The 23,834-nt window shown below is 46.8% G+C and overlaps 1 protein-coding gene across 4 annotated transcripts in view; it reads left to right on the top strand.

Annotated features, from left to right (window-relative positions):
• The window catches only part of LOC127001770 (paired box protein Pax-6-like), a 160,148-nt gene that overhangs the window by 117,009 nt on the left and 19,305 nt on the right, over positions 1 to 23,834 (top strand). For all 4 annotated transcript variants that reach the window (XM_050866925.1, XM_050866921.1, XM_050866922.1 and 1 more), the window contains one exon: positions 22,862 to 23,026. In XM_050866925.1, the coding sequence (XP_050722882.1) occupies positions 22,862 to 23,026 (165 nt within the window). The remainder of the gene's footprint in view (positions 1 to 22,861; positions 23,027 to 23,834) is intronic.

The raw sequence follows: 23,834 nt of genomic DNA, 5'->3' as shown, positions 1-23,834 counted from the left end.
ATTGAGTCACTTGAGCCTTTCTTCATAACGTTGAGTCCTCGGTGGTGGCATCATTTTTGTGGCGCGTCGCTGTACTCTAGAGCGATGCAAGGAGGAGGACGAGGAGGAGAGAAGGGAAAAGTGGGAGGATTGGAGAAGGAGGGACAAAGGAGGGAAGGTAGGAGTTGGAGGAAGCGGAAGAGGAGGAGGAGGAGGAGGAGGAGGAGGAGGAGGAGGAGGAGGAGGAACAAAAGAGGGGCGGTAGTAATATTTGAAATAGTAATAATAGGAGACGAAGACTCAGAATATAAGGAGGAGGAGGAGAAGGAACAGAGGAGGAGAGAAGAGGGGGGAGGAGTGGTAGATGGGGTAGAAGGAGGAGGAGGAGGAGGAGGAGGAGGAGGAGGAGGCAGAGGAGCAATCAGAGTGGGTTATAAGAAAGTTGGAAGGTCGCGGATCTTTGAAGGCACCGCTCGGAACACACTCAGCGCGGCCCTTCCCCCCCCCCTAGAAGCCCCCCCTCTCTCACCCCTCCTTCCCCCCCGCCCACTGGACATGTCACTGAGCCATTACGGTGAAGAGGTAGCTGGTCAAGGCGCCATCAAAGGCCACTCTGTCCGTCTGTCTGTCTGTCTGTCTGTCTGTCTGTGTGTCTGTCTTCTTGTCCATCTGTCTTGCTGGCTGTCCCCTTCCTTGATTTTTTTTCTCTCTCTCTCTCTCTCTCTCTCTCTTACTGTTTTTTTTAGTTTTCTCCGCATTAATTTTTTTTTATATTGCTATTTTTTTCTTTTATTTTTCTTTTCTTTCCTTTGGCTCTCTTCTCTTCGTCCTTCTCCTTTTCCTTTGCATCTTTCCTCTCTTCTTTTTCTTCTCTCATTGGCCTCATCTTCTTTGTTCTTTTTTCTTCCTTCTTTTCATCTGCATTTTTTTCTTATTTTTCTCTCCCTTTCTCTTTCTTTCCTCTTTCTCCTTAATTTCTCCACCTAAAACTTCTCACCTTCATTGTTATGCACTTCTCTTTGTCTTCATCTTCTTCTTCATCTTCTTCTTCTTCTTTTTCTTTTTTCTTCTTGTTCTCCTTCCTTCTCTTCCTCCACCATCACCTCCTCCTCCGTCTCCTCCTCTGTCTCCTCCTCCACCTCCTCCTCCTCCGTGCTGGCTAATGAACACCTCACCCCTCCCTACAAAACCATACATTCCTGCCGAACCCTTAGAAATGTAAGCTGAGCGGCGAGCGACTTTACATTAAACAAGTAAAGTGAAAGAAAGGGGCGGACACAGACATGCTATTGACAAGTACTATCGGGTGTGTAGAGATAGATAGATAGATAGAGAGCGAGAGAGAGAGCGAGAGGTAGGGACAGAAAGCGAAAGTGAAAGCGTTTAACATAACACATAATATCAAGTCTTCATTTCTTGTACGTTATCTTCGCCACCTGCCACGTATATGTTTTACCTGCGGAAGATGTATACAAGAAGCGGCTCTTCCCGGAACGCCACCCAAGACAAGTAAGCTGATTGGCGGGACAAAATAATGTTTAATGCCTTGAAAGAGCAACCATCTTCTTCGCTCTCTTCTTCCTCCTCCTCTTCGAATACCCCGTCACTCCTCCTTCCTCTTCATTCTCCTCCTTTTTTTTTTTTAATTTTGTTCACTTTCTTCATCCTCCTCGTATACTCTGTCGCTCCTCTTTCCTATCCATTTTCCTTCTTTTTCCATCTTCTTGTTCGCTCTCTCCTTCCTCCTCGTATACCCTGTCGCTCCTCCTTCCTTTCTATCCTCCTCCTTTTTCCATCTTCTTCACTCTCCTCCTCCTCCTTGTATACTCTGTCGCTCCTCCGCCTTGCTTTCAATTCTCCTCTTTCCTCCCCCTCTTTTTTTATTCTTCCAAGTCCTTTCTGTTTCTCCTATTTTCTGTCATTTCTTTCCTCGCCCTTCTCTCTTCTCCATTTCCTTTCTCCTCCTCTTTTTATATGCTTCCAAGTCCTTTCTGTCTTCTTTATTTTTTTTGCCATTTTCTTCCTCGCCCTTCTCTCTTCTCCCTTTCCTTTCTCTTCGTCTTTCTCTACTACCTTTCTTATTTTATGGCATGTGGCACGCTACCCAGAAGGCGGCCCTGCTCACCGGGTTGTTCCTTTAAGAGACTACTCCGGGTGGGTGAGGGCGAAGGGGCGTCCACAGATTTCGTTGGTTGAGCGAGTCGATATATCCTGCCGTGAGGGACTTGGCAAGGGAAGGGGGCCTGCATGGGGACGTACTCAGAGGAACCCCAGGGATTTGCGTCACAAGGCACAGGGTGGGCGAGGCAACGCGCCCTCAGGTGTATGCCAAAATTGACTGATTGATTGATTTCTTTGTCCCTCTTTTCTTTTCTCTTTTCCTCCACGTCTTCTCTTTTTCCTTCCCGCCCTGTGCTTTACTTTATTTCTCCTCCCTTTCCTTCGTGTGCTTGCTTCAACCTGACCACAACCACCACTGCCTCCTCCTCCTCCTCCTCCTCCTCCTCGTCCTTTTCGCCTTCTACCGCCGCTACAATGCCCGCTAAGCCCAGCCACGTGTGCCTTCCCTCAGCAAACACAGCCCGCGAGGAGAACACAGGCCGCCCAAACAGTGCTCGGGGCGATCCCAGATTAAGCCCGCCTTTCACCTTCATCCTGAGTCAATATGGGCTCAGGTGTGCAGGTGTGCGGGCAATTAAATGGTCAATGAATGTAACGCGAGGTTCTTAAAGGCAGGGAGGGAGGAGGAGGAGGAGGGAGGGAGGAGAACGATTAGGAAGGTAAGGGGAGCTGATAGGAAGGAAAATGAAGGAATCGAGAAGAGTAGGAGAGGAGGAGGCGGTGGTGGAAGGGAGGGACAAAGAAGGACAGAGGAGTAGGAGAACGAAAAGAAGGGGGAGTGAGGGAGTGTTTGAGGATTAGGAACGAGATGGAAGGAAGGAAGGCAGGTGGTGGGGGGAGGAGGGGAGGGGAGGAGAGGAGGGGAGGGAGCAAGGGAGCTGACGTGGCCGCTTCAAGACGCCGCTTCAAAGAGTCGCCGCCACTCCTTGATAGCCAGACAGACTGACTTGGGACCGACCTATAAATAAGACTTCTTGGCGCAATGAAAGACTTCGGCTCAGATTCACAACTGGAAGGCTTTGAACTGCTGACGGAGACGCTGCACAGAAACTCCTTGGCGAGATATTTTTTCGAAACTCCTACATCTACGAAGACTTAGGAACCTCGCCTCCCCGCCGGCCTGCAAAGTATCCAAGAACCGAGTATCTATAGAAGTGACTATCTAAGAAGCTCGTCTCCTTGCCAGCATGGTATCTACACACCCAAGCATGTACAAGTAAGAGAATTATTGTAAAAGTCGCGGTTGGAAGTAAGAGAGTGTGTGTGTGTAGAATTATTATACAAGTGACCGCAGGAAGAGCACCAGGTGAAGAGATGGCATTAGATCCTTTTGCGGAGCAGGATGGAGGACACTAAAATACAAGAAGTGGAAGACGTTAAAATAATGCCAAGATGATGATGATGATGATTATGTTGACGGTGATGATGATAGTGATGATGATGATGATAATAATGATGATGATGACGATGATGATGATGATGATGGTGATGACGCCCGTACACTCTTCACTACACAACATTACACAGCAACAAACGTTCATACACTCACTCACCGCTGTTCCCTAAATAGTTAAGTCCGTCACACGTACACACACACACACACACACACACACACACACACACACACACACACACACACACACACACACACACACACACACCTCAGTGGTACACCTACACGTATAATCAACACACATAGTCGTGCCACACCTCACAGCCACACCCACGTCTGACACTCTAGCTAGGCCACACCCCGACCCCCACCCACCCCTCTCGAGCAAAGCCTTACTCTGTGTCACACCTATTCCTGCACACCTGAACTATGGCACATCCCAGTCACATCGCACTCACGTCTCTATCACACTTCTCTTCAGATGAATTCCACCCCACTCCACCACCACCGTCCCCATCATAAACCACATTAGTCCACCATTACAGCCCTGTCAACCTCACCCCCCCACCTCCCTATACACTATCCCATCATATTCAACCATTCCTCCACCATACAACCCACACCCATCCCTACACCCCCTTTTCCTTGCATCCACAACAACACCCACGTTCCCCAAACAAACCCCTCTCTCCCCCCTCCTCTAACCACGTCCCATAACCACAATCACCACAACCATCTATCAACCACCCCTCATTTCCTCATCACCACAGACCATTCTTACTCATTACCATCACCACACCATCACCACATGACCCCCACCACCACATCCCCATCGCAATCTCAGCATATTCACCGCCACATATCACTCACAAAGGTCCCTCCCCCCCTCCCCCCCCCGCCACCCAGGTCAAGCCAACCACACTCCCTCTTCAATCCCTCCCCACATCTACATTTCCTCTACTCCCCTTACTCCCCCCCCCCCTCCCCAGCCACTAAGACCCACCAGCACAACAGTATTAGTAAAACGCCCTCACTCCCTTCCTACTCCTTAGACCACTCAACTGTGTAGGACATCCTTCGCGTGTGTCTCTCCTACTCCTCCTCCTACTACTCTTACTCCTAATATATCTACTACTATTCCCAATGCTGATGCTAATACTACTACTACTATTACTACTACTACTACTACTACTACTACTACTATAACACACACACACTCACTCGATGAAACCCAAACATTAGACTATGCTGTGATGATTAATATGAATACGGAAGACGAAGAAAAGATTAAAACAAAGACGAGTACAAGGGAAGGACACAGGGCAAGGATGGAGGTAGGGCTTCAGAGGGGGAGGGAGGGAGGGAGGGAGGGACAGGTTAGCGGGAAAGTATTACTAAACAGACAGCAGTGAGGTGTATTAGGTGATGTATAGGGCGGTAAGGCGTGTGTCGGGGCCCACTGATCTCCGCTTGAGGCTGTGAAAAGGCTTCCCTCCCGCGGGCGTTGAAACCAGAGGAGCAGGAGGAGGAGGAGGAGGAGGAGGAGGAGGAGAAAGAAGAGGCGGAGGAGGAAGTGCAGGAGAAGATTGTAGAAAGAGAGAAAGAGATAGAAAGTGCAAAGGATAGGCAGAGAGTAGAGAAGAGGCAGAGCAAAGAGGAAGTGAGAGAAGAGAAGAATGTTTGGGAAGAAGATGAAAAGTAACACGAGGGAGATAAGAAAATGATACAAAAAGGAGAGGAAAGGGGAAAAGAAAAAAATGGGAGAGGAGAGAGATGAGTCAGGGAGGAGGAGGGAAGGAACAAATTGAGGGAGGAAGGGAGGCAGGGAGGGAGAGACAGAAAACGAAAGAGGGTGACCGGGGAGAAGGAAGAAAATGATGCAGAAAAGAGGGAGGAGAGAGAAAAAAGGGAGAGGGGTCAGGGAGGGAGAGGGAGGAAGGGAGAGAGAGGGGGAGGGAGGGGAGAGGGAGAGAGAGCCCTATTAGAATGCCCCCCACCGCCGCTCGTTACAGACGCCCCCCTTACCGCCCCCCTCTCCCCCCATAAGCTTCCCCTCCTTGCTAAAAAGCGTAGGTGCTCCTAACCAGGTTATAGGTCCCCCGTGTGCCCTCCAAACCACCACCACCATCACCACCACCACCACTACCACGGCAACTACCACCACCACCACCATCACGGCAACTACCACCACCACTACCACCGCCATGAAAAAACACCATCACTACTAATGGTACAACCTAACCACCATCACCACCACCTTGTATTCATGTAACAACGAAAATATGTTACTTTTTATACCACCACCACTACCACCATTTGCACTGCCACCACCACCACCACGGCAACTACCACCACCACTACCACCGCCATCAGCACCATAGAAAAACACCATCACTACTAATGGTACAACCTAACCACCATCACCACCACCACCACTATCACCACTATATAAAATAATTCAGCTGATTTAAGGATAGGGAAGGAATGAGAAAGGTAAGATAGGGAGGAGACAGGACAGCGGAGAGTGATGGAGGGAGGGAGGATAAGTCGGAGGGAGGAGGAAGGGAGGGCGTCAGGAAGAGGGAGGGGGAGGGGGACGTAAGCAGTGAACAGTAACTCAAGAAGAAAAAAAACAATAAGGATTTTTTGTTTTATTCATTATCATTTTTTTTTCTTTATTTTCGTTTCACTTTATAGTTTTTGCTTTCATTATTTTTTTTTCGCAATCAGTTTATTTTTTTTGCCTTGTTCTACTCAATATTCCAGTTTTTATATCTTTTATTTCACTTCAACTTTTGTTCCATGTCAGTTTGGAGACATTGGATTAGTACTGTTCCAATGAAATAACTTTTTTCATCCATGTAAAATCAAATCACTCTTCGTTGTATTTCTATTCGTACTTAATTGAGTTTACGTTACAATGCATTTTATATTTTTTCTCAGTTTCCATCACCAGCTTGAATAAATGTATATACAAACGTCCTTTCCATTTATTTTATTTTTTATTTTTTTATAAGGCAGACTATTATTCAACACATTTAGAATCATCTGTTAGTTTTTGCATCTTTATCACCTCTGAAGTTTTGACTCCTCTCCTTCCTCATTGTCACTATTTTCTCTCCTACCTCTTTTCTGCATCATTTTCTGTCTCCTGGTCACATTCTTTCGTTTTCTTTCCTTCTCTTCCTGTGTGCTTGTCTGTCTACCTTATTGTCTTTCCCTGCCTCTCACTCATCAACGAACCTTTTATCATTTTCTTTATTCTCTCTGGTTACTTTTCTTCACTGGTTTTCTTTCTCTCTCTTCCTTTGTGCTTCTATCTGACCGTCTCTTCCTGTCTGATTGTCTTTCCTGTCTGACTGTCTTTCCCTCCCTCTCACTCATCAACGAATCTTTCTCCATCATTTTCTTTCTCCTCTTTGGTCACCTTATATTTTCTTTCCTTCTTTCTCTTCCTCCCTATGTTCTTCTGTCTGTCTGTCTCTCCTACCCTCTTTACCTCTCACTCACTCTCATTAACGAACCTTCTTTCTTCTTCCCACACCACATCATCGAACACTCCCACAGCAATCCAAGGGAGAAATTAAGAACGAAGATGAAGTGAGACGTTCGGACGCAGGATGAGGAGAAGAATGGAGGGTGGGAGGGGGTACTAATGTGATTGTGGCCGGGCTATCAATCAGAAACTCGTGTGGTGGCGAAAGCAGTAATTAGTTGTCTGGCTATAAACGGGCAAATGATTAAATTACGTGGCAGTGTGATTGGCTAGTAATTGGAGAGAAGAGAGAGGGAGGGAGGGAGAGGGAGGGATTGGATGTAATGTCTTGTTAATGAGGCACGTGCTAGTGGTGCTGATAGTGGTGGTGGTGGTGGTGGTGGTGGTGGTGGTGGTGGTGATGATGCTGGTGTTGGTGGTAGTGTTAAGAGAGCTCTGTGTCATATATTTTCCTGTGCTGTGCTGTGAATGTGACCCCTACACACACACACACACACACACACACACGCACACGCACGCAAACGCACACGCAAACGCACACACACACACACACACACTACTCCCTTACGCGACACAGCAGCGCCATAAAAAAAAGAATAAGCGTGGAGAGCGGCGTGATCCCAGCTTTGTGAGGCGCCAGGCTATACGTCAGCGTCAGGAGAGGGGGGGAGGGGACGCGGAAGGGAGAGGAAGGGGAGGGGGTTGCGGGGGGGGCGGAGGAGGGGGGGAGGGGGCGTGGAAGTAAGAGGAGGTTATGATAGTAAGGGTCGAGCTTTGGGTGGAGTCTACTACTACTACTACTACTACTACTACTGCTACTAATCCTCCCCTTTCTTCTGGCTCTTCCTCTTTCTCCTTCGTCTCCTCTTTTTTCTCCAAATTTTCCTTCCTCTTTCATATTCTTATTCTTTGCTTACTCTCACTTATCCCTCCTCCTTTTCTTTCTCTTCCGTCGTCATACCTTCTTTATTCTCTTCCCTTTCTATCCACTTTTCCTTCTCCTCCTCCTCCTCTTCTGTCTACATATCGTTTTCGTAATTCCTCTTCATCCTCCTTCCTCTTCTCTTTCATCTCCATAACCTCCTCCTAGTCCTCCATCTCCACCCCCTCTTCCCTTTCTTCCTCCTCCTCCTCCTCCTCCTCCTCCTCCTCCTCCTCGCATTATCATCCACATAATAGTGTCGCTTCCTCTCCATGCAGTGGCTGTTTTTTTTATCGCTTTTGTCTCGGTGACTCCTCGGGGTAGATTGATGAGTGGGACTTCAGACAACTTACGGAACATTACACCCGCCCACTCCCACCCTCTCCCTCTCTCCTTCTCTCGCCCTCTCCCTCTCTTTCTCTTTTTCGTGTCTCGCTCCTCCTCCTCCTCCCTCTTCCTTTCCCCGCCCTCTGCTTCCTACCCACCCACCCACACACACATACATACACAAGGGTTGGGCGGTACCATGACGATGAACAATGAGAATGATGATGATACTTCGGCTGAGCTTGTAGGACGATGATGATGAGGATGGTGATGATGAGGATTATGATGAGGCATTGATCGTCGTGGTGGTGGTGATAGGGTTGGTAATGATGACAATAATGAAGTTTAGTATGGCGATGTTGGTGTTGGTGATGATGGTGGTGATAATGATAAGCGCTTTGTAAAAAAAAAATCTTATTCTGCGTCGTCCATTATTGCTGTTCTTCCGCTTTTGTTCTGTCCACGAAGAGAGATTCATCACTTCGGCGTGTCACCCTCACTCCTCCCTCTCCCTCTCTCTCTCTCCCTCATTCACTCTTTCTTCCTCACTTCCTCCGTCGCTCCCTCCCTCACTTACTCAATTCCTTCCGCTCACACTGTCACTCCGTTTTCTTCCTCCTTTCCCCATTTCCAAGTTCTACATACACTTGCTTCTCCTTCCTTCTCTTTTCGCTCCTCCCTGTTTCGTTATCAGATTTCTCCTCTTCCACATTTACTTTTCCTAGCACATTCACCTCTTCAGCCTCCTCCTCCTCCTCTCCTCGTCCCTCTATACATTATTTTTATTGCACTTTTTCGTCTCGTAGTCTGTGTCACACCATGAATTATGTCCGACACACCGCCGCCCGCCATCCATCTTGGCTCTAAGTTTTATGGCACAATATTTTTCCAGTTATTACCGCCTCAGTCTTAGGTCCCGTGATATTTCCTACCTCCTGTCGCCGCTTTCTCCCTCTCCTCTTCATCCTACAGCGCCACGATCTTCCTTCTCTTCTTTCTTTCTTCTTTCTCCCGTCTCACTCTCATGGTCTCTCGTTTTTCGCTTTATTTTTTCCACAGCGATGTTTCTCTTCTCTCCTTCCCTCCTTCTTTGTTTTTTTCTTGTGTCTTTTTTGGTCTTTCTCTGTTCCTTTGCTTCCTCCTTCGCTTCTTTCTTTCTTTTTTTCCCTCACACTCTCACTCGTTTTTCCCTTTATTCTCCCACAGCGATGTTTCTTCTCTCCTTCCCTCCTTCTTTGTTTTTTTCTTGTGTCTTTTTGGTCTATCTCTGTTCCTTTGCTTCCTTCTCCTTCTCCTCTTTCTTTCTTTTTTCCCTCTTACACACTCACTCGTTTTTCGCTTTATTCTCCCACAGCGATGTTTCTTCTCTCCTTCCTTCCTTTTTTGCATTTTCTCGTGCCTCTTCGGTCTTTCTCTGTTCCTTCGCCTCCTCCTTACTTCTTCTGTTCTTCGTCCTCTTCACCGTACTAACAATATCGTAATTTCGCTGTTCGTCTTCTTTCCTCCCTACATCTCTTTTTCTTTCTCCCGTTTCCTGATTTTTTTAGTCTTCCTCCTTTTTCTCTCTCCCTCTCAATCTCTTCTTACTATCCTCTTTCTCTCCTCCTCCTCCTCCTCCTCCTCCTCTTCATCCTATAACCACGATATTCTTCCTCCTCTCTCTCCGTCCCTCGCTCTACTTTCATCTTTCTCCTCCTCTTCCGCCATCACCTCCTTTTTTTATTTTTGAATCTGCGGTTTATCAATCTCCTCTTTCTCTTCCTTCTACTACTACGATACTATTGTCTTCGTTTTACTTCTTTTCTTCTATTTTCCTGTACATATTTTTTTCTTTTTTTCAATCTGCTGTTTAACAATCTCTTCTTTCTCTTCCTTCTACTACTACCATTGTTTTCGCTTTACTCGGTTTCTTTCATCTTCCTGTATATATTTTCTTCTTTCTATATCATTCTACTTGTGAACGCGTCTCTCCACTCCGACCTTATTTCCGTTTTCTCACTTACATATTCAGGGGTTTCTCATGTATTTTATCTCCTTTTTTCGAAGTTATTTTTAAACCGATTCCAAGGTAAAGAAACTCCACCCGGAACGATAAAAGGAGGCAATCTTGATGTATGTAAATATATCAAAGCAAAAATAGAAGTCAATACAGCGATACACACACACGCATACGACCGATCACGTGCAACTGTGCGTGTGTGGAGGGGGGGAAGGGGGTTAGGGAGGGCTGAGGCTGGCTGATGTGGATGATTGTGGAGATCAGAGGACAGAGGTTGAGGTGGAGGAGCGGAGGTGGGGTTGGAAGCACCTGGAGGAGTAAGCAGGCAGGTGGCAGGGGACAAGAGGCAGGTGTGCGGCGGGTTTGTTCAGGTGCGGGTACGTGTCACCTGGCGTGTCCTTATTCATCTTTCCTTCCATCACCAAGACTTGAAATAGCGTTGTCCAGCCACTAACATACAAATAATGGCACGTTGTTCAATATTCCGAGGCATTGGGTTGTTTTAGTCTCCCCACGCTTGGCTAGAAGGCTAGAGGCGTAATGAGTAAGTCAGAGCAAAGAACCTATGTAGAAGGGGAATTAGAACTAAACACCAGGAAGGGAGGAGTAGAAAAATTGTGGGAAATATATTTCCTTTGTCCTGCGGCGGACTGGTAATGGTTGAGGTTGAGGGAGAAATTTCAAATGGCGCGAAACTCTACGGTTTTCAATTGATGCGTTTCACTACCACTGCTGTGGCCGGCAACCTTTACCGTACACTGCTGTTTAAGGAGTGTTCTGAAGGAAATATTAGAGCAAACGAGACAGTTTTCAAAACAACAAATGTTCATAACAATTTGCACCTAACTTCAGCCGCTCAACTGGAGAGATGAAAGCTTCTGTAGCTATTTTCTAATTGCATCAAGTAGACCAGAGATGAAAAATAACACAAATTAAGGTACGTGAATCGCCTCTCTCGAAAAAAAATCTGTTTAGGAAACACCTCGCGTTTGTTCAGGAAATTCCGTTGAAAAACAGTGATCGGCTAAATTTGCGTTACGATTGAGTTCATATGGTAAACAAAGACACACACACACACACACACACACACATACACACACACAAAAAAAGTTCACCTCTATCTGTCGGCAAAATCCATTGCTTTGTCTTGTTCCCTGAAGCGATATTGAGTTATATTTCTGATTTATAGAAAACTGGACGCGTTGTGGTGCGGCGCGGCGCAGCGTTACAGCTGACTTAGCTCCGTGTGCCAATAAATTAATATATTTTATACATATATTTCCGAGCCGCGAGTCAAACAACCAGCTCAAATTCGTGTGTAATTTTATCCAGGCTAAACTTTGATAACCGTAAAACTAAAGAACCTGAAATATTCATGGCCATAATACCATTGGCCGCCCCGCGCACGCCGTAAAAAGCATCAAAGCCGTAAACTAACAAATATCATGTATGCTTCTCAATCCCATTTATCTGCCACAAAATAAAACGCCAACATTTGGAAATTGAGTTACGCATAACCATTTCATATATAAAAGAGAAGCCAGCGACCAAATCGAGTTTTTTGGGGGGCAGACGCATGTTTTTCAAATCAAAGCGGAGAGTGGAGCGGAAACCCCCTCCCCCCTGCACCCCCTTTCCCCAACCACCCCACCCACCCACCCTGCACCCCAACCACCTCCCCCACCACAACAACCTCTGTGCCCCTCCTCATCCTTCCTTTCTCCTCTCTCTACCACCCTCTGCCCCTCTCCTCCTCCACTCCTGCCCCCCGCCAGTTCCCTCCCCCCCAGCCTCCCGCCGCCGCCCGCCTCTCCATCAAAGTGGGCGGAGGACGCGGGGAAAATTAACAATCAGAGCTTACAGACGCGCCCCCCACGCCTGATTTGACCGCGAAATTTGTTTTCCGAGACATTTTTGTCGGGGCAAGGCAACAGCGCCGCCACGATGCCCTGAAGGCTTGTAGAGGACGAGGAGGAGGAGGAGGAGGAGGAGGAGAGGCCTGGGGGAGATGAAAAAACGACGACGCAGAGGTGAAGGAAAGGAAAGAGGTAAGGAAGGAGTAGGAAAAGAGGAGGAAGGAAGATCAAAGATAAAAACTGTTCGGGAGAGAAGGAAACAAACCAAGGAAAGAAGAGGTGAAAAAGACTAAAGAATGCGTGGTAGAAATTGATGAAGAGGGGGAGGAGAGGTAACGAGGAGAGAATGACGGAAAGAAATAAACCACGGAAAGGAGAAGACATTAAAGAAGAAGAGAAAACGGAAGGAAGGAATAAATGGAGGGGAAATTAAGGGATGAGATGGAGGTGTCAAAGATGTGGAGTAAAGGAAACGGAAAAAGAACGTAAATAGAGAGGGAATGAAGGGAGGAATAAACGGAGAGAAGAGTGAAGAGAGGAGTGAAAGAGGGAAACAGAAGTGAATGAAAGAAAGAGTTCGAAATAGAGAAGGATGATATTGAGGGGAGGAAATGGAAAAATGAAGGAAGTGAGAAGTTCAAGAAGGAGAAAAAAATCTGCTAAAAGGAGGAGGAGGATTAGCAGAACAGCAGAAACAGTGGCTTTTATGAGGAGGAGGAGGAGGAGGAGGAGGAGGAACGAGGGAGAGAGTAAGGAAAGTTGAGGGGCAATGAAGCAAGAAAGAAAAGGAAAGCAAGAAAACCAGGAATATCGAGACAGAATGGAGGAAAAAAGAAAAGAAAGTAGTAAGGAAAAGATAGGAGGGAAGGTCACGAAGAGGAAGGGAAAGGAGATGAAGGAGGGGGTGAGAATGCAATGGACAGAAGGGGAGAGAAAAAAAACAAGGAGTAAAGAAGATAAAAAAAGAATGAAGAGAGGAAGTTAGAAAGAATGGAAGTGAGAAAAAGGAAGAGAAAACAATGGGAAAGAGGAAGATAAGGAATAAAGATGAGAGGTGAGGGGAGAGAAGAGCCTAGGAACGGAACATAAGACACAGAGGAAGCTGAAAATAAAGTGAAGGAGAAGAGAAAATAGAATAAGAAGTATAGAGGAGCCTAGGGAAAAGAGGAACAGAAAGGAAAGAAAAAAACAAGGAGAGAGGAAAAGAGGAAGCTAAAGAGTGAAGAAGGGAAGAGGAGGGAGAGAGGAAACAAGGGAGAGAAATAGATAGAGAGAAGAGAAAATAGAATAAGAGTTACAGAGGAACTTAGGGTGAAAATAAAGAAAGAAAGAAAACAAAAATGAGAGAGAGGGAAAGAAAGGCAGCTAAAGAGTGGAGAAGGGAAGAGGAGGGAGAGAATAAACAAGGGAGAGATAGAGATAGAGATAAGAGAAAATGGAATAAGAGGTACAGAGGAACTTTGGGTGAAAATAAGCAAAGCAAGAAAACAAGAATGAGAGAGGGAAAGAAAGGCAGCTAAAGAGTGACGAAGGGAAGAGGAGGGAGAGAGGAAACAAGGGAGAGGGAAAGAGAGAGATAGAGAGAGGCCCGCAGAACCTCCCCCTTCGTCGTCATCAAGTGGTCGGCTAACACAATTACAGAATAATGAACCTAGCCCACTACCTCCAGCCCGCCGCCTCCACCCTCCACCTCCACTCCCTGCACCCCCTTCTTTAGTCCTCAGGCACCTCCCCCTTCTCCACCCCTCCATCTTAAATCCCTCTCACTTTCATCCCTACACATTACCTCCATCCTTCCACATCCACTTCCCTTACTTTTCACTCTCATCCCTCCATCTTAACTTGGGTCATTCCACTTTTCTTTCTTTATTCACCCCTGCACTCCCCTCTTTAGTCCTCAGGCACCTCCCCCTTCCCCACCCCTCCATCTTAAATCCCTCTCACTTCCATCACTCTACATTACCTCCATCCTTCCACATCCACTTCCCTTATTTTCCACTCCCATCCTTCCATCTTAAATTGGGTCACTCCACTTTTTTTCTTTATTCACTCCTTTTAAGCCTCCATTCTTTTATTATCGCATTCTCCTCCATCTCTACTTTATCTCTCAGCCTCCACTCCGATCAGTTCATCTTTCACCCATCTTCCATCTACTCTTAGTTCAGTCACTTCATTAAAGCATCCTTTTTCTTCCACTTTCGTCTCCTCCTACAGCTCCACGCCTCAATTTCCATCTCCCAGCCTCCATTCCCTTCAATCCACATCTTTTTCATCATTCAGTCTTGTGTTAACCACTTCTTATCTTAGTTCCATCCTTTCATCTCCTTACTTTTATTTTTCCAAGTTCATCTTCATCCATCGCCTTGTTTTAGTTCATATCCTGTCACCTCAACTCTCCCCCTTTCGTTATCCATTCATCTACCTCTCTTTCTATCTTCACCTCATCTCGTCTTCTTGCTACCACCACGCAGGACGACGAAAACACGGATACAACGCGTAGCTCCCTATCGCTTTATACTGCAACTTCACAACCTTTACTACAGCCTCTCTCCCTCTCCTCCGAAACCCCACAAGCTTTACATATTTACCACAACCTCAAGTCTGACCTCTCTCTATGTCTCTTTCTAGCACGCTAATCATCGTCATTCAGCTAACACTCAACTCCTAACCACACATAAACACACACACACTCCCCTTATCCCTTCCCTCTCACACTTGCAACACTTCTTATAATAACTCTTTCATTATGATCTGAAGTGAGAGAGAGTAAGAGAGGTTGAGTCCTTCTCATAAACCGCACGAGCCATCCAGATAAGCGGAGGGAGGGAGGGGAGAGAAGGGAGAGAAGGAGGGAGAGAAAGGGTGGGAGAGGGAGGGAAAGAGTGGGGGGGAAAGGCGGCGCTCGGCAAACAAGGGCGGAGTGGTGATAAGGCGCTCTCGTAAAGGGCTCGAAGTGGCACTCAGGTTAGTCACAATAACGAGTGGTGGAGTGCGGCACGACACGCGACTCTGCCTCTCAGCCCGTCCCTCTCCCCGCCCTCCCTCGCCCGCCCTCTCTCTCTTTTCCTGGTCTTCTCTCTTATTGGCTTTTTTGGTCTTCATTCTCCTTCTTTCTCTTTCTTCTCCCTTTCCCACTCTCTCTTTTCCCGGTTTCCTCTTTTTTCTGTCTTCATTCTCCTTCTTTTCTTCCTTCTCCCTCTCTTTTCCTGGTCTTCTATCTCTTTCTTTTTCTGTCTTCATTCTTCTTCTATTCTTCCTTCTCCCTCTCTTTTCCTGGTCTTCTATCTCTTTCTTTTTCTGTCTTCATTCTTCTTTTCTTCCTTCTCCCTCTCTTTTCCTGGTCTTCTATCTCTTTCTTTTTCTGTCTTCATTCTCCTTCTTTTCTTCCTTCTCCCTCTCTTTTCCTGGCCTTCTTTCTCCTTTACCTTCCCTCTTCCTGGCCCTCCCTCTTCCGCCCTCTCTTTTCGTGTCCTCTAATTCGCACGGTAACTACTCCTCCCTTCGTTTTTTCTTCTCCTCCTGGTCTCCAAATTCTCCACACAATTCTTCTACTTCTCCTTCACCGACTCATTCCCTTTTTGTCATCTTTCCCTACCCTCCTTCCTTTCCTTCCTTCCTTCTTCGCCTCTTCCTCAATGCCTCCCTGATCGACTTCATCCACCTCTTCCTTTCCTTATTTTCGTTTTATTTCCTTTCTTCTTTTTAAACGCCTTTACTCCTTCCTTCTTTCCAGCATTCTTTTCTTCCTGGCGATAAATGCTTTCAAACAGCCCTACCAACACACACACACACACACACGCACACGCACACAAACACCCCCCTCACACACACACACACACACGCACACAAACACACACACACACACGCACACACAGCACTCCTTGGCGGGTGGGTAATTAAGAAGGATTTAATGATCGTGTTCTCCGCAGCGGCCGCCAAGAGCTGCTTTGTCTACACACAGAGCCGCCGCCGCCGCCGCTTGAGCCGCCGGCGAGTGGCTAACCGTACCCTTGTTGGCTGAAGAGTTTGGGAATGAGCTCGACTGCTAATCTGCTCTTTGTGTTTTGTCTGGATTGTTATTAGTAGAAGTTATAAGAGTGTTAGGGGTTAGTAAGAGTAGCAGTAGTAGTGTATTTATTTCCCTCCCTCTGTCTATCTTGTCTTTGCGTTGTGTACAGTGTGTTATTAGTGGAAGTTAAAGGAGTATTAATTGTAGAAATAGGAGTAGAAGTGTTTTTTTCTTCTCTCCCTCACAGTCTACCTGGTCTTTACGTTTTGTACAGAGTGTTATTAGTGGAAGTTAAAGGAGTATTAGTTGTATAAATGGTGGTAGGAGTGTTTTTTCTTCTCTCCCTCACAGTCTATCTGGTCTTTGCATTTTGTATGGATTGTTATTGTCAATGGTTATAGGATGAGAAAGGAAAGAAGATGAGAAGAAAGGGAAGCATCGATCAGGGAGGCACGGAGGAAAAGAAGAGGAGAAAGAAAGAAAAGAAGAAAAGGAAGAAAGGAGGGAAGAAATGTAGGAAGGAAATGAATCGGTGTAGGAGAAGAAGGAAAGGAGAAAAGGCAGGAAGGAAGGAAGGAAATGAATCGGTGATGGAGAAGAAGCAGGAAAATGGTGAAGGATGGGAGTATTAGTTGTACTAGGATTAGCAGCAGCGTTTTCTAGTATTCCTTATCGGTCTATCTATTTATGTATCTATTTATCTCAGTTTGTATCAAGATTTTAAACTTAATGTACTTTTTTCCAGTAATTGTTTTCCTAGGTGTTCAAATTCGCCGCTTCAGCATTCTATCAAGGTCACTGAGAGAGAGAGATTAAGAGAGAAAGAAAAGTAAAGCCAAAAGGATATACAGAGAAAGAGTGAGTCAAAATAAATACAAACAAATAACCAATCAGCATAATGAGAAAAAAACAACATTTACCACAACCTCCAAACCCATTGCCAGCATCACTATCACCACCACCACCACCACAACCAACCACCACCACCACCACCACCACGACCACCAACTCCACCACCACCACGACCACCAGCTCCACCACCACCACGACCACCAGCTCCACTACCACCACGACCACCAACTCCACCACCACCACGACCACCACCACCACCACCCTACGCCACAATTACCACCACCACCACCATCACTACCACCACCACCACCACCCGCCATCAGTCCCAAAACAAAAACACATCCTAAAAAAAGTTTATGAACACTGATATGCTAACGCCAATCTACGCCCCTGCTACGTGAGAGAGAGAGAGAGAGAGAGAGAGAGAGAGAGAGAACAAGCTATTCCACACAAGCCAAAGTGAAGCATATGGCAATAACGATGTTGGTTTACTCTCTCTCTCTCTCTCTCTCTCTCTCTCTCTCTCTCTCTCTCTCTCCATCTCTCCATCCATATTCTTCTCATCTGTATATTCCTCATTTTCTTCCTTCCCTCCTTCCTCTTATTTCCTCTGTTCTTTTTTTTTTCCATCTTTCATTTCATCCGAACTCTTCTTCTCCATCTCTCCTCTCACTCTACCCATATACACCTTCCCTTTCCTTCCCTCCCTCTGTCGTTGCCCTCCTTTACTTCCTTTTCCCTCCTTCTATCTTCTCGACTTTATCTCTCACTTTCTATTCATGGTTTCTTGAATTGTGTTTTAATGTCGACGGTTTGCCTGAGCTCCGAAGAAGAGGACGAAGACCCAACGACACTTAGGGTTGAGGGAGGCCGGAAGCATGCACTTAGTCACCCTCCTACCTCTTGAAGTGTAGAGAGATGCTAGGGAGAGCGTGTGTAAGGGCGTGTGAAGGGATGTGTTGGTGATGGATATGGGTGTCTGGTGAGGATGCGAGGAGGAGGAGGAAGGATTTTTTCGTATGGGTGTGGTGGTGATGGGTGTGTGAGGGAGAGGTGTAGCGTGCATGGAATGGGAGGGGTGAGGATGGGGTAAGTGAAATGATGGGAGGGTGATGGAGTGAGGAGGGTAAGGAGGTGTGAAGAGTGTAGCAAGGGGAGGGAGTTAAGAAGGAGTGTGATGCAGAAGGGAGAGGAGGAGGAGGAGTGAGAGGAGGAGGGGGAGAAGGAGGAGAGGCAAGAGCAGAAACAAGGAAAAGAGGAGAGGATGTGGGAGAGGAGGATGACTGAAGGCACGGTGTAGGAACCTTGCCAAGAGTATGGAGAGGAGGAGGAGGAGGAGGAGGAGGAGGAGGAGGAGGAGGAGGAGGAGGAGGAGGAGGAATATAGAGAAGCAGAGAGAAAGAGAAAGAAAGATACAAAACTCGGAAAGGAAACAAAGAACGAAGGACGGAGAAAAATATACATAGAAGAAAACTTGGGCAAGAGAGAGAGAGAGAGAGAGAGAGAGAGAGAGAGAGAGAGAGAGAGAGAGAGAGAGAGAGAGAGAGAGAGAGAGAGAAAAAAAAAATCCCTACACTGATCTCGACGTAGCCACACTAAGTAACCCCAAACAGTCACATCCCGAGATCCCACTTGCTTACAAAACTCCCTTACCCTCCCCTCGCCCTCCCCTCACCACCATGACTAAGGGAAGGGTAAGGGAGGAAAAGGAAGGGGAGAAGGGAGGAAGAGGGAAGGCTGGAAACTGTGGTGCATGGCTGACATCATGCTCAAAGGGAGGAAAATGAGGGGAGGGGAGCGAGGTTGAGAGGAGGAGGGGAAGAGGGGTAGAGGAAGAGGAAGAGGGGGTGATATGTGTGGCCAGGAAGGGAAAAGGGGAGAGGAGGAGGAAGACGAGGAAGAGGAGGGTTGGAAGGGAAGGAAGAGAAGGAGGAGGAGGAGGAGGAGGTAAGGTCTTTCTGGAACTACTCAAAGCTATAGTCATGAAAACTTACCCTTTCCTCTTCCCTTTCTCTTCCCCCTCTTCTTCTTCTTTCTCTTCGTTTTCCTCTCCTTATCTCTCCTCCTCTTCCTCTCTGATTTTCTCTTTTGTTTTCCTTCTCATGATCCATCTTTTTCTTCTTCTTTCCCAACTTTTTCCTTCCATTCCATTCCCTTTCTTTCTATTTCCTTCTTCTTCTTCCTCCTCCGCCTCCTCCTCCTCCTCCTCCTCGGATACACTACGAATACAAACGAGCTCATTGTCCGGTTATGCTTATGGCGGTGTGTGTAATGGTGGTGGTGGTGGTGGTGGTGGTGGTGAGTACAGTGAAAGTGAAGAAAGAAGGGCCGCGGTGATGACTCTGGTGATGACTTTGGTTGTTGTAATGATGGTGGTTGTAGTGATGACATTTCTTGCAGAAGTTATGAAATTGTTTTGGTGGATTATCGTATCGCTGTTGATGTTTGGTTGTGGTGAAGCTGGTGGTGGTGATGGTGATGGTGGTGATGTTGTTCAGGCTATCTAACTTCAGCGGTGGTGGTGATAATAATGTTGATGACAGCTGTGGAATAACTGATGGTGTTGATAGCGGTGGTGATGGTGATGATGGTGGTTACTGCTGTGGAAGAAGTAGTGGTAGGCGAAATGGTAGTTGTAGTGACTGGTATTTATAATGGTGGTGGTGGTTATTGATGTCGTGATGGTGGGGGGGGGGGGGAGGTGGTAGAGGTGGTGGTGGTGGTGGTGGTGGTAGTGATGGTGATAGGGGTAGTAATGGTAATGGGGTAAATGGTAGTATAGTTAACTGTCGAAGAGGTAATGGTGGTAGTGGTCGTGGTGTGGTGGAGGGGAGGGGGGTTGATGTGGTAGTGGTGGTGGTGGTGGTGGAGGTAGTGATGGTGGTGGTGGTAGTGGTGGTGGTGGTGGGGTTGAGGTGGTGGTGGTGGTGATGCGGATGGGACACACAGACGCTCTTGGATATTAATTTTTCGTTAACTGATCAAATTCAAGCGACAGGTGTTGAAGGGTCCTCCTCCCCCTCGGCCATTTCCCTTTTTTCCTCCAACCCAACTCATACACTCATATTTTCTCCCCTTTTAATAACTTACTGTCCATTCTTTATCTGCCTGTCTTTCTGTCTGTCTGCCTGTGTTCCCTTCTTCTCCTCCTCCTCCTCCTCCTTCTCCCTAGCATCTCCATTTGGTTATCTCCCTATCCCTGGTTCTTCCTTACGTTGACTCCGTTCACATTCTGTTGAGCTCCTTATGCACACACACACACACACACACACACACACACACACACACACACACACACACACACACACACACACACAAAGCGAACTCAGTCAAGAGAACGGACATGGAGAAACCACCTTGTCCTTTAAATACACAATCTACATGCTAATAGTCGCCCCCCCTCCTCCTCCTCCTCCTCCTCCTCCACGCTGACTCCTCTGCTACACTTCCCTCCTCCTCCTCCTGAAGGGTCCTCAGCCGGGCGGAGTGGAGGGCCCTCGTCGCAACTGGCTGTGATGGGGTGGCGGGCGCCCTTCAATTGTAAGGTTATCAAAACTTAACAGTGTGGAGTGTCTGTTCGCCCCCCCCCCTCCTCCTCCTCCCCCTCCTCGTCCTCCTCCTCTTATAGCTTCCTTTATGAATATACCTTCCACATCTTTCTCTGCCTTCTTCGTTCTTTCCTATCGTCTCCTTCCTGTTTTATTCATTTTTTGTTTGATAATATTCTTCTCTTCCTTGTCTTCACGTCTGTTCGTATAATTCAAATGGGTTATCCTCCCTATCTGTCTATCTGTGTGTGTGTGTGTGTGTGTGTGTGTGTGTGTGTGTGTGTGTGTGTGTGTGTGTGTGTGTGTGTGTGTGTGTGTGTGTGTGTGTGTGTGTGTGTGTGTGTGTGTGTGTGTGTTCGTGTTTCCGCGGCTTAATTGTCTTGTCCGCCGGCGTAATGGCCTTATTCTTTGACGTAATGGCCGTGATTCATAGCGTGATGTGTTTGTATTTACGAGCCAACGAATGGTTTGTTTGGTGCGTGATTGTGTGTGTGTTTGTTTGGGTTTGGTTTGGCTTGGTTTGCTTCGTGACTTGACTTGACTGACTAGGTAACTGACTGGCTGACTGGCCGACTGACTGGGTGACTGTTTTAGTTTGCTTTACTTTGCCTATTGACTTGACTTGACTGACTGGCTGACTGGCTGACTGATTGGGTGACTGTTTTGGTTTGCTTTACTTTGCCTATTAACTTGACTTGACTGACTGGGTGACTAACTGGGTGGCTAGCTGGATAACTGACTGGGTGATTGACTGGATAACTGACGGAGTGGCTGGATGGATAACTGACTGGATGACTGACTGGGTGACTGACTGAGTGACTGAATAGGTGTCTGACTGGTTGGATAACTGGATAGCTGACTGGATGACTGACTGATTGGAAAACTGACTCGGTGGCTGACTGGATGGCTGCTTTGTTGGATGGGTGACTGGGAGCTGGTGGATAAGTAATTTATGATGGTGGGTGATACTGTTGTTGTTGTTGTTGTGTTTGGCGGTAGTAGTGTTTTGTTTTTGTTGTTGCTCTTGTTGTTAGTAAGGGGGAGGGGGGGGTGACATAGCAAAAAGTCTCTCTCTCCCTCATTCATAAAACACGCGACGTATATAAATGTTCATAAATTTCGATACTTTTACCATAACGGCGTGTGTCCTCTCCCTATCCCTCCCCTTACGCCCCCCCTCCCTCCCCCCTAAATTTCCAACCACAACCATAACTAATCTCTCTCTCTCTCTCTCTCTCTCTCTCTCTCTCTCTCTCTCTCTCTCTCTCTCTCTCTCTCTCTCTCTCTCTCTCTCTCTCTCTTCTCTCTCTCTCTCTCTCCTCCTCCTCCTCCTCCTCCTCCAACGACTCTCGCTTAGACTTTCCTCTCCTTCTATCCTCCTGCTCGTTCATTTAAGCCTTCATCCTCCTCCGACCTAGCAAGAGACGGAGGGGAGGAAGGAGGGGGGGAAGGGAGGGGGTAGGGAGGAGGGGGAGGGGGCAGTGTGTCGCGTGGGATCCTCGTCCTGTCCTCGTCATCACATTTTTTCTTCCCCTCGTCGTCGCAGTATTTCCATTTTCTTCTCAATCTTTTTCCCGCGCCAGATTTTCGCCGTGGACTCAGGAACGGGTTGCTTCGCGGCTCGGGCTTTCGTTATATATATTTTTTAGAAGTGTTTTTTTTATCATTTTGTGCTGGACTAACTTGTAAACTTCCACTCTTCAATACGATTTATATCTATATTAGAGGAACGGTCAACTATCTGTTTTTTTTTCCTAAGTAATGATCAAGCACATATTCCATTCTCCTTTGCTTGTTTGTTTGTTTATTTCCTGATGTCATTTTCACACGTTTGGCAACCGTAATACTTCTCCTCCTCGCTGTTTCAAATAATCTGGGAAGCATTCTTTTTCAGGTATTTTTTCTAGATTTCTCTTCTTTACTAACAATCACTAACTACCACTACTACTACTACTATCACTATTCATACCACCACCACCACCACCTTCAACTTCTTTCAAAACCAACACCATCACCCACACTACAACATCAACATCACAATCTTTCCAAAACACTCTTCAACACTACTTCATTTTATCGCCAACGTTACCAGCCTATCGTATACTTAGCACATCGTATTTTTAATTTCCGACCCACAAATATGCAAAGAAAGATTTATAGTTTACGGTTTTGACGAGAACTCTGACTGGATAGCGTTAGTGATGTTGTTATGGTAGTTTTCTGGGGCCTGTGAGTAATAAAAGCGAAAACCTGGTAATGCTGCTTATCACCTGTAACCTCACTTCCCTCACGCCCTTCCCCGTTCATTCCTCACCGTAACCAGCCTTAACCCAGCACTATCTTCTCTCCTCCCCCGCAGGCCTGTTCTCTCCCTCTGACAACAACAACGAGGTGACGAGCGACGGCAACAGCGAACACAACTCCAGCACCGACGAGGACTCCCAGCTGCGCCTCCGTCTGAAGCGTAAACTCCAGAGAAACCGAACCTCCTTTACCAATGAGCAGATAGACGCCCTGGAGAAAGGTGAGGATAAGGCGGGTGGTGCCAAAGGGGGGAGGAGTAGGTCAGGAAAGCAAGTGTGTGTGTGTGTGTGTCTGTGTGTTGTAACAGGTATATGGATGTCGTAAGAAAGCTGTTAAAGGGAATAATTCGTAAGGGTAGGATTTTGAGGTGCAGAGAATGTAAAGGAGTGAACTGTAAGGATGGAAGGAATGGGTGTAAATGGTAGGTTGGTTAGGGATGCTTGAGGAAGGAGGAGTCTTCTAGAGAGGGGAAAAATGGGTTCCTTCGTAAAGAGAAGAGGAGGGAGAGCTAGGTAAGGGCATTGACAGAGTAAGGAAAAAGATGCTGAGGGTTATGTGATAGCTTGGAGGAGTTATAAGGTTGGTTGAGACGAGAAGTGTATGAAGAAAGAGGTCAAATGGGTTATGTATATTAGGGAGAAAGATGCTAGATGTAAGGATATTTGTGGATATAAAGAGAACATGACTATTTTGAATGAGAGTGGTGAGAAATACAAGCAACACTGAATAAGGGAAGAAGAGAAAAACTAATATTAGGAAAGAGGAAGGGAAAGTGAAGCAGGGAGAGAGTGGGACGGGAAGAGGTGGAGCACTAATGAATTGGATTAAAGATAAATAATAAAGACACGCATTAGAATATGGCAGCAAGATAAGAAAAAGAAGGTGGTACTGCGTAGAGGGTGAAACAAACCAGGGTAGAGGTGTGTGGCCAAATACCTGAATCTCCCCTGCGTTCCATTCTCTCTTGAGCCGCCGACCACCACCGCCACCACCATCCTCCGAAGTCTAGGGCGGACCTCTCTCTGCCT

Source organism: Eriocheir sinensis, chromosome 21 (genome assembly GCF_024679095.1).
Source record: "Eriocheir sinensis breed Jianghai 21 chromosome 21, ASM2467909v1, whole genome shotgun sequence".
Lineage (NCBI taxonomy): Eukaryota > Metazoa > Arthropoda > Malacostraca > Decapoda > Varunidae > Eriocheir > Eriocheir sinensis.
This window is presented reverse-complemented; position numbering and strand designations above follow the sequence as displayed.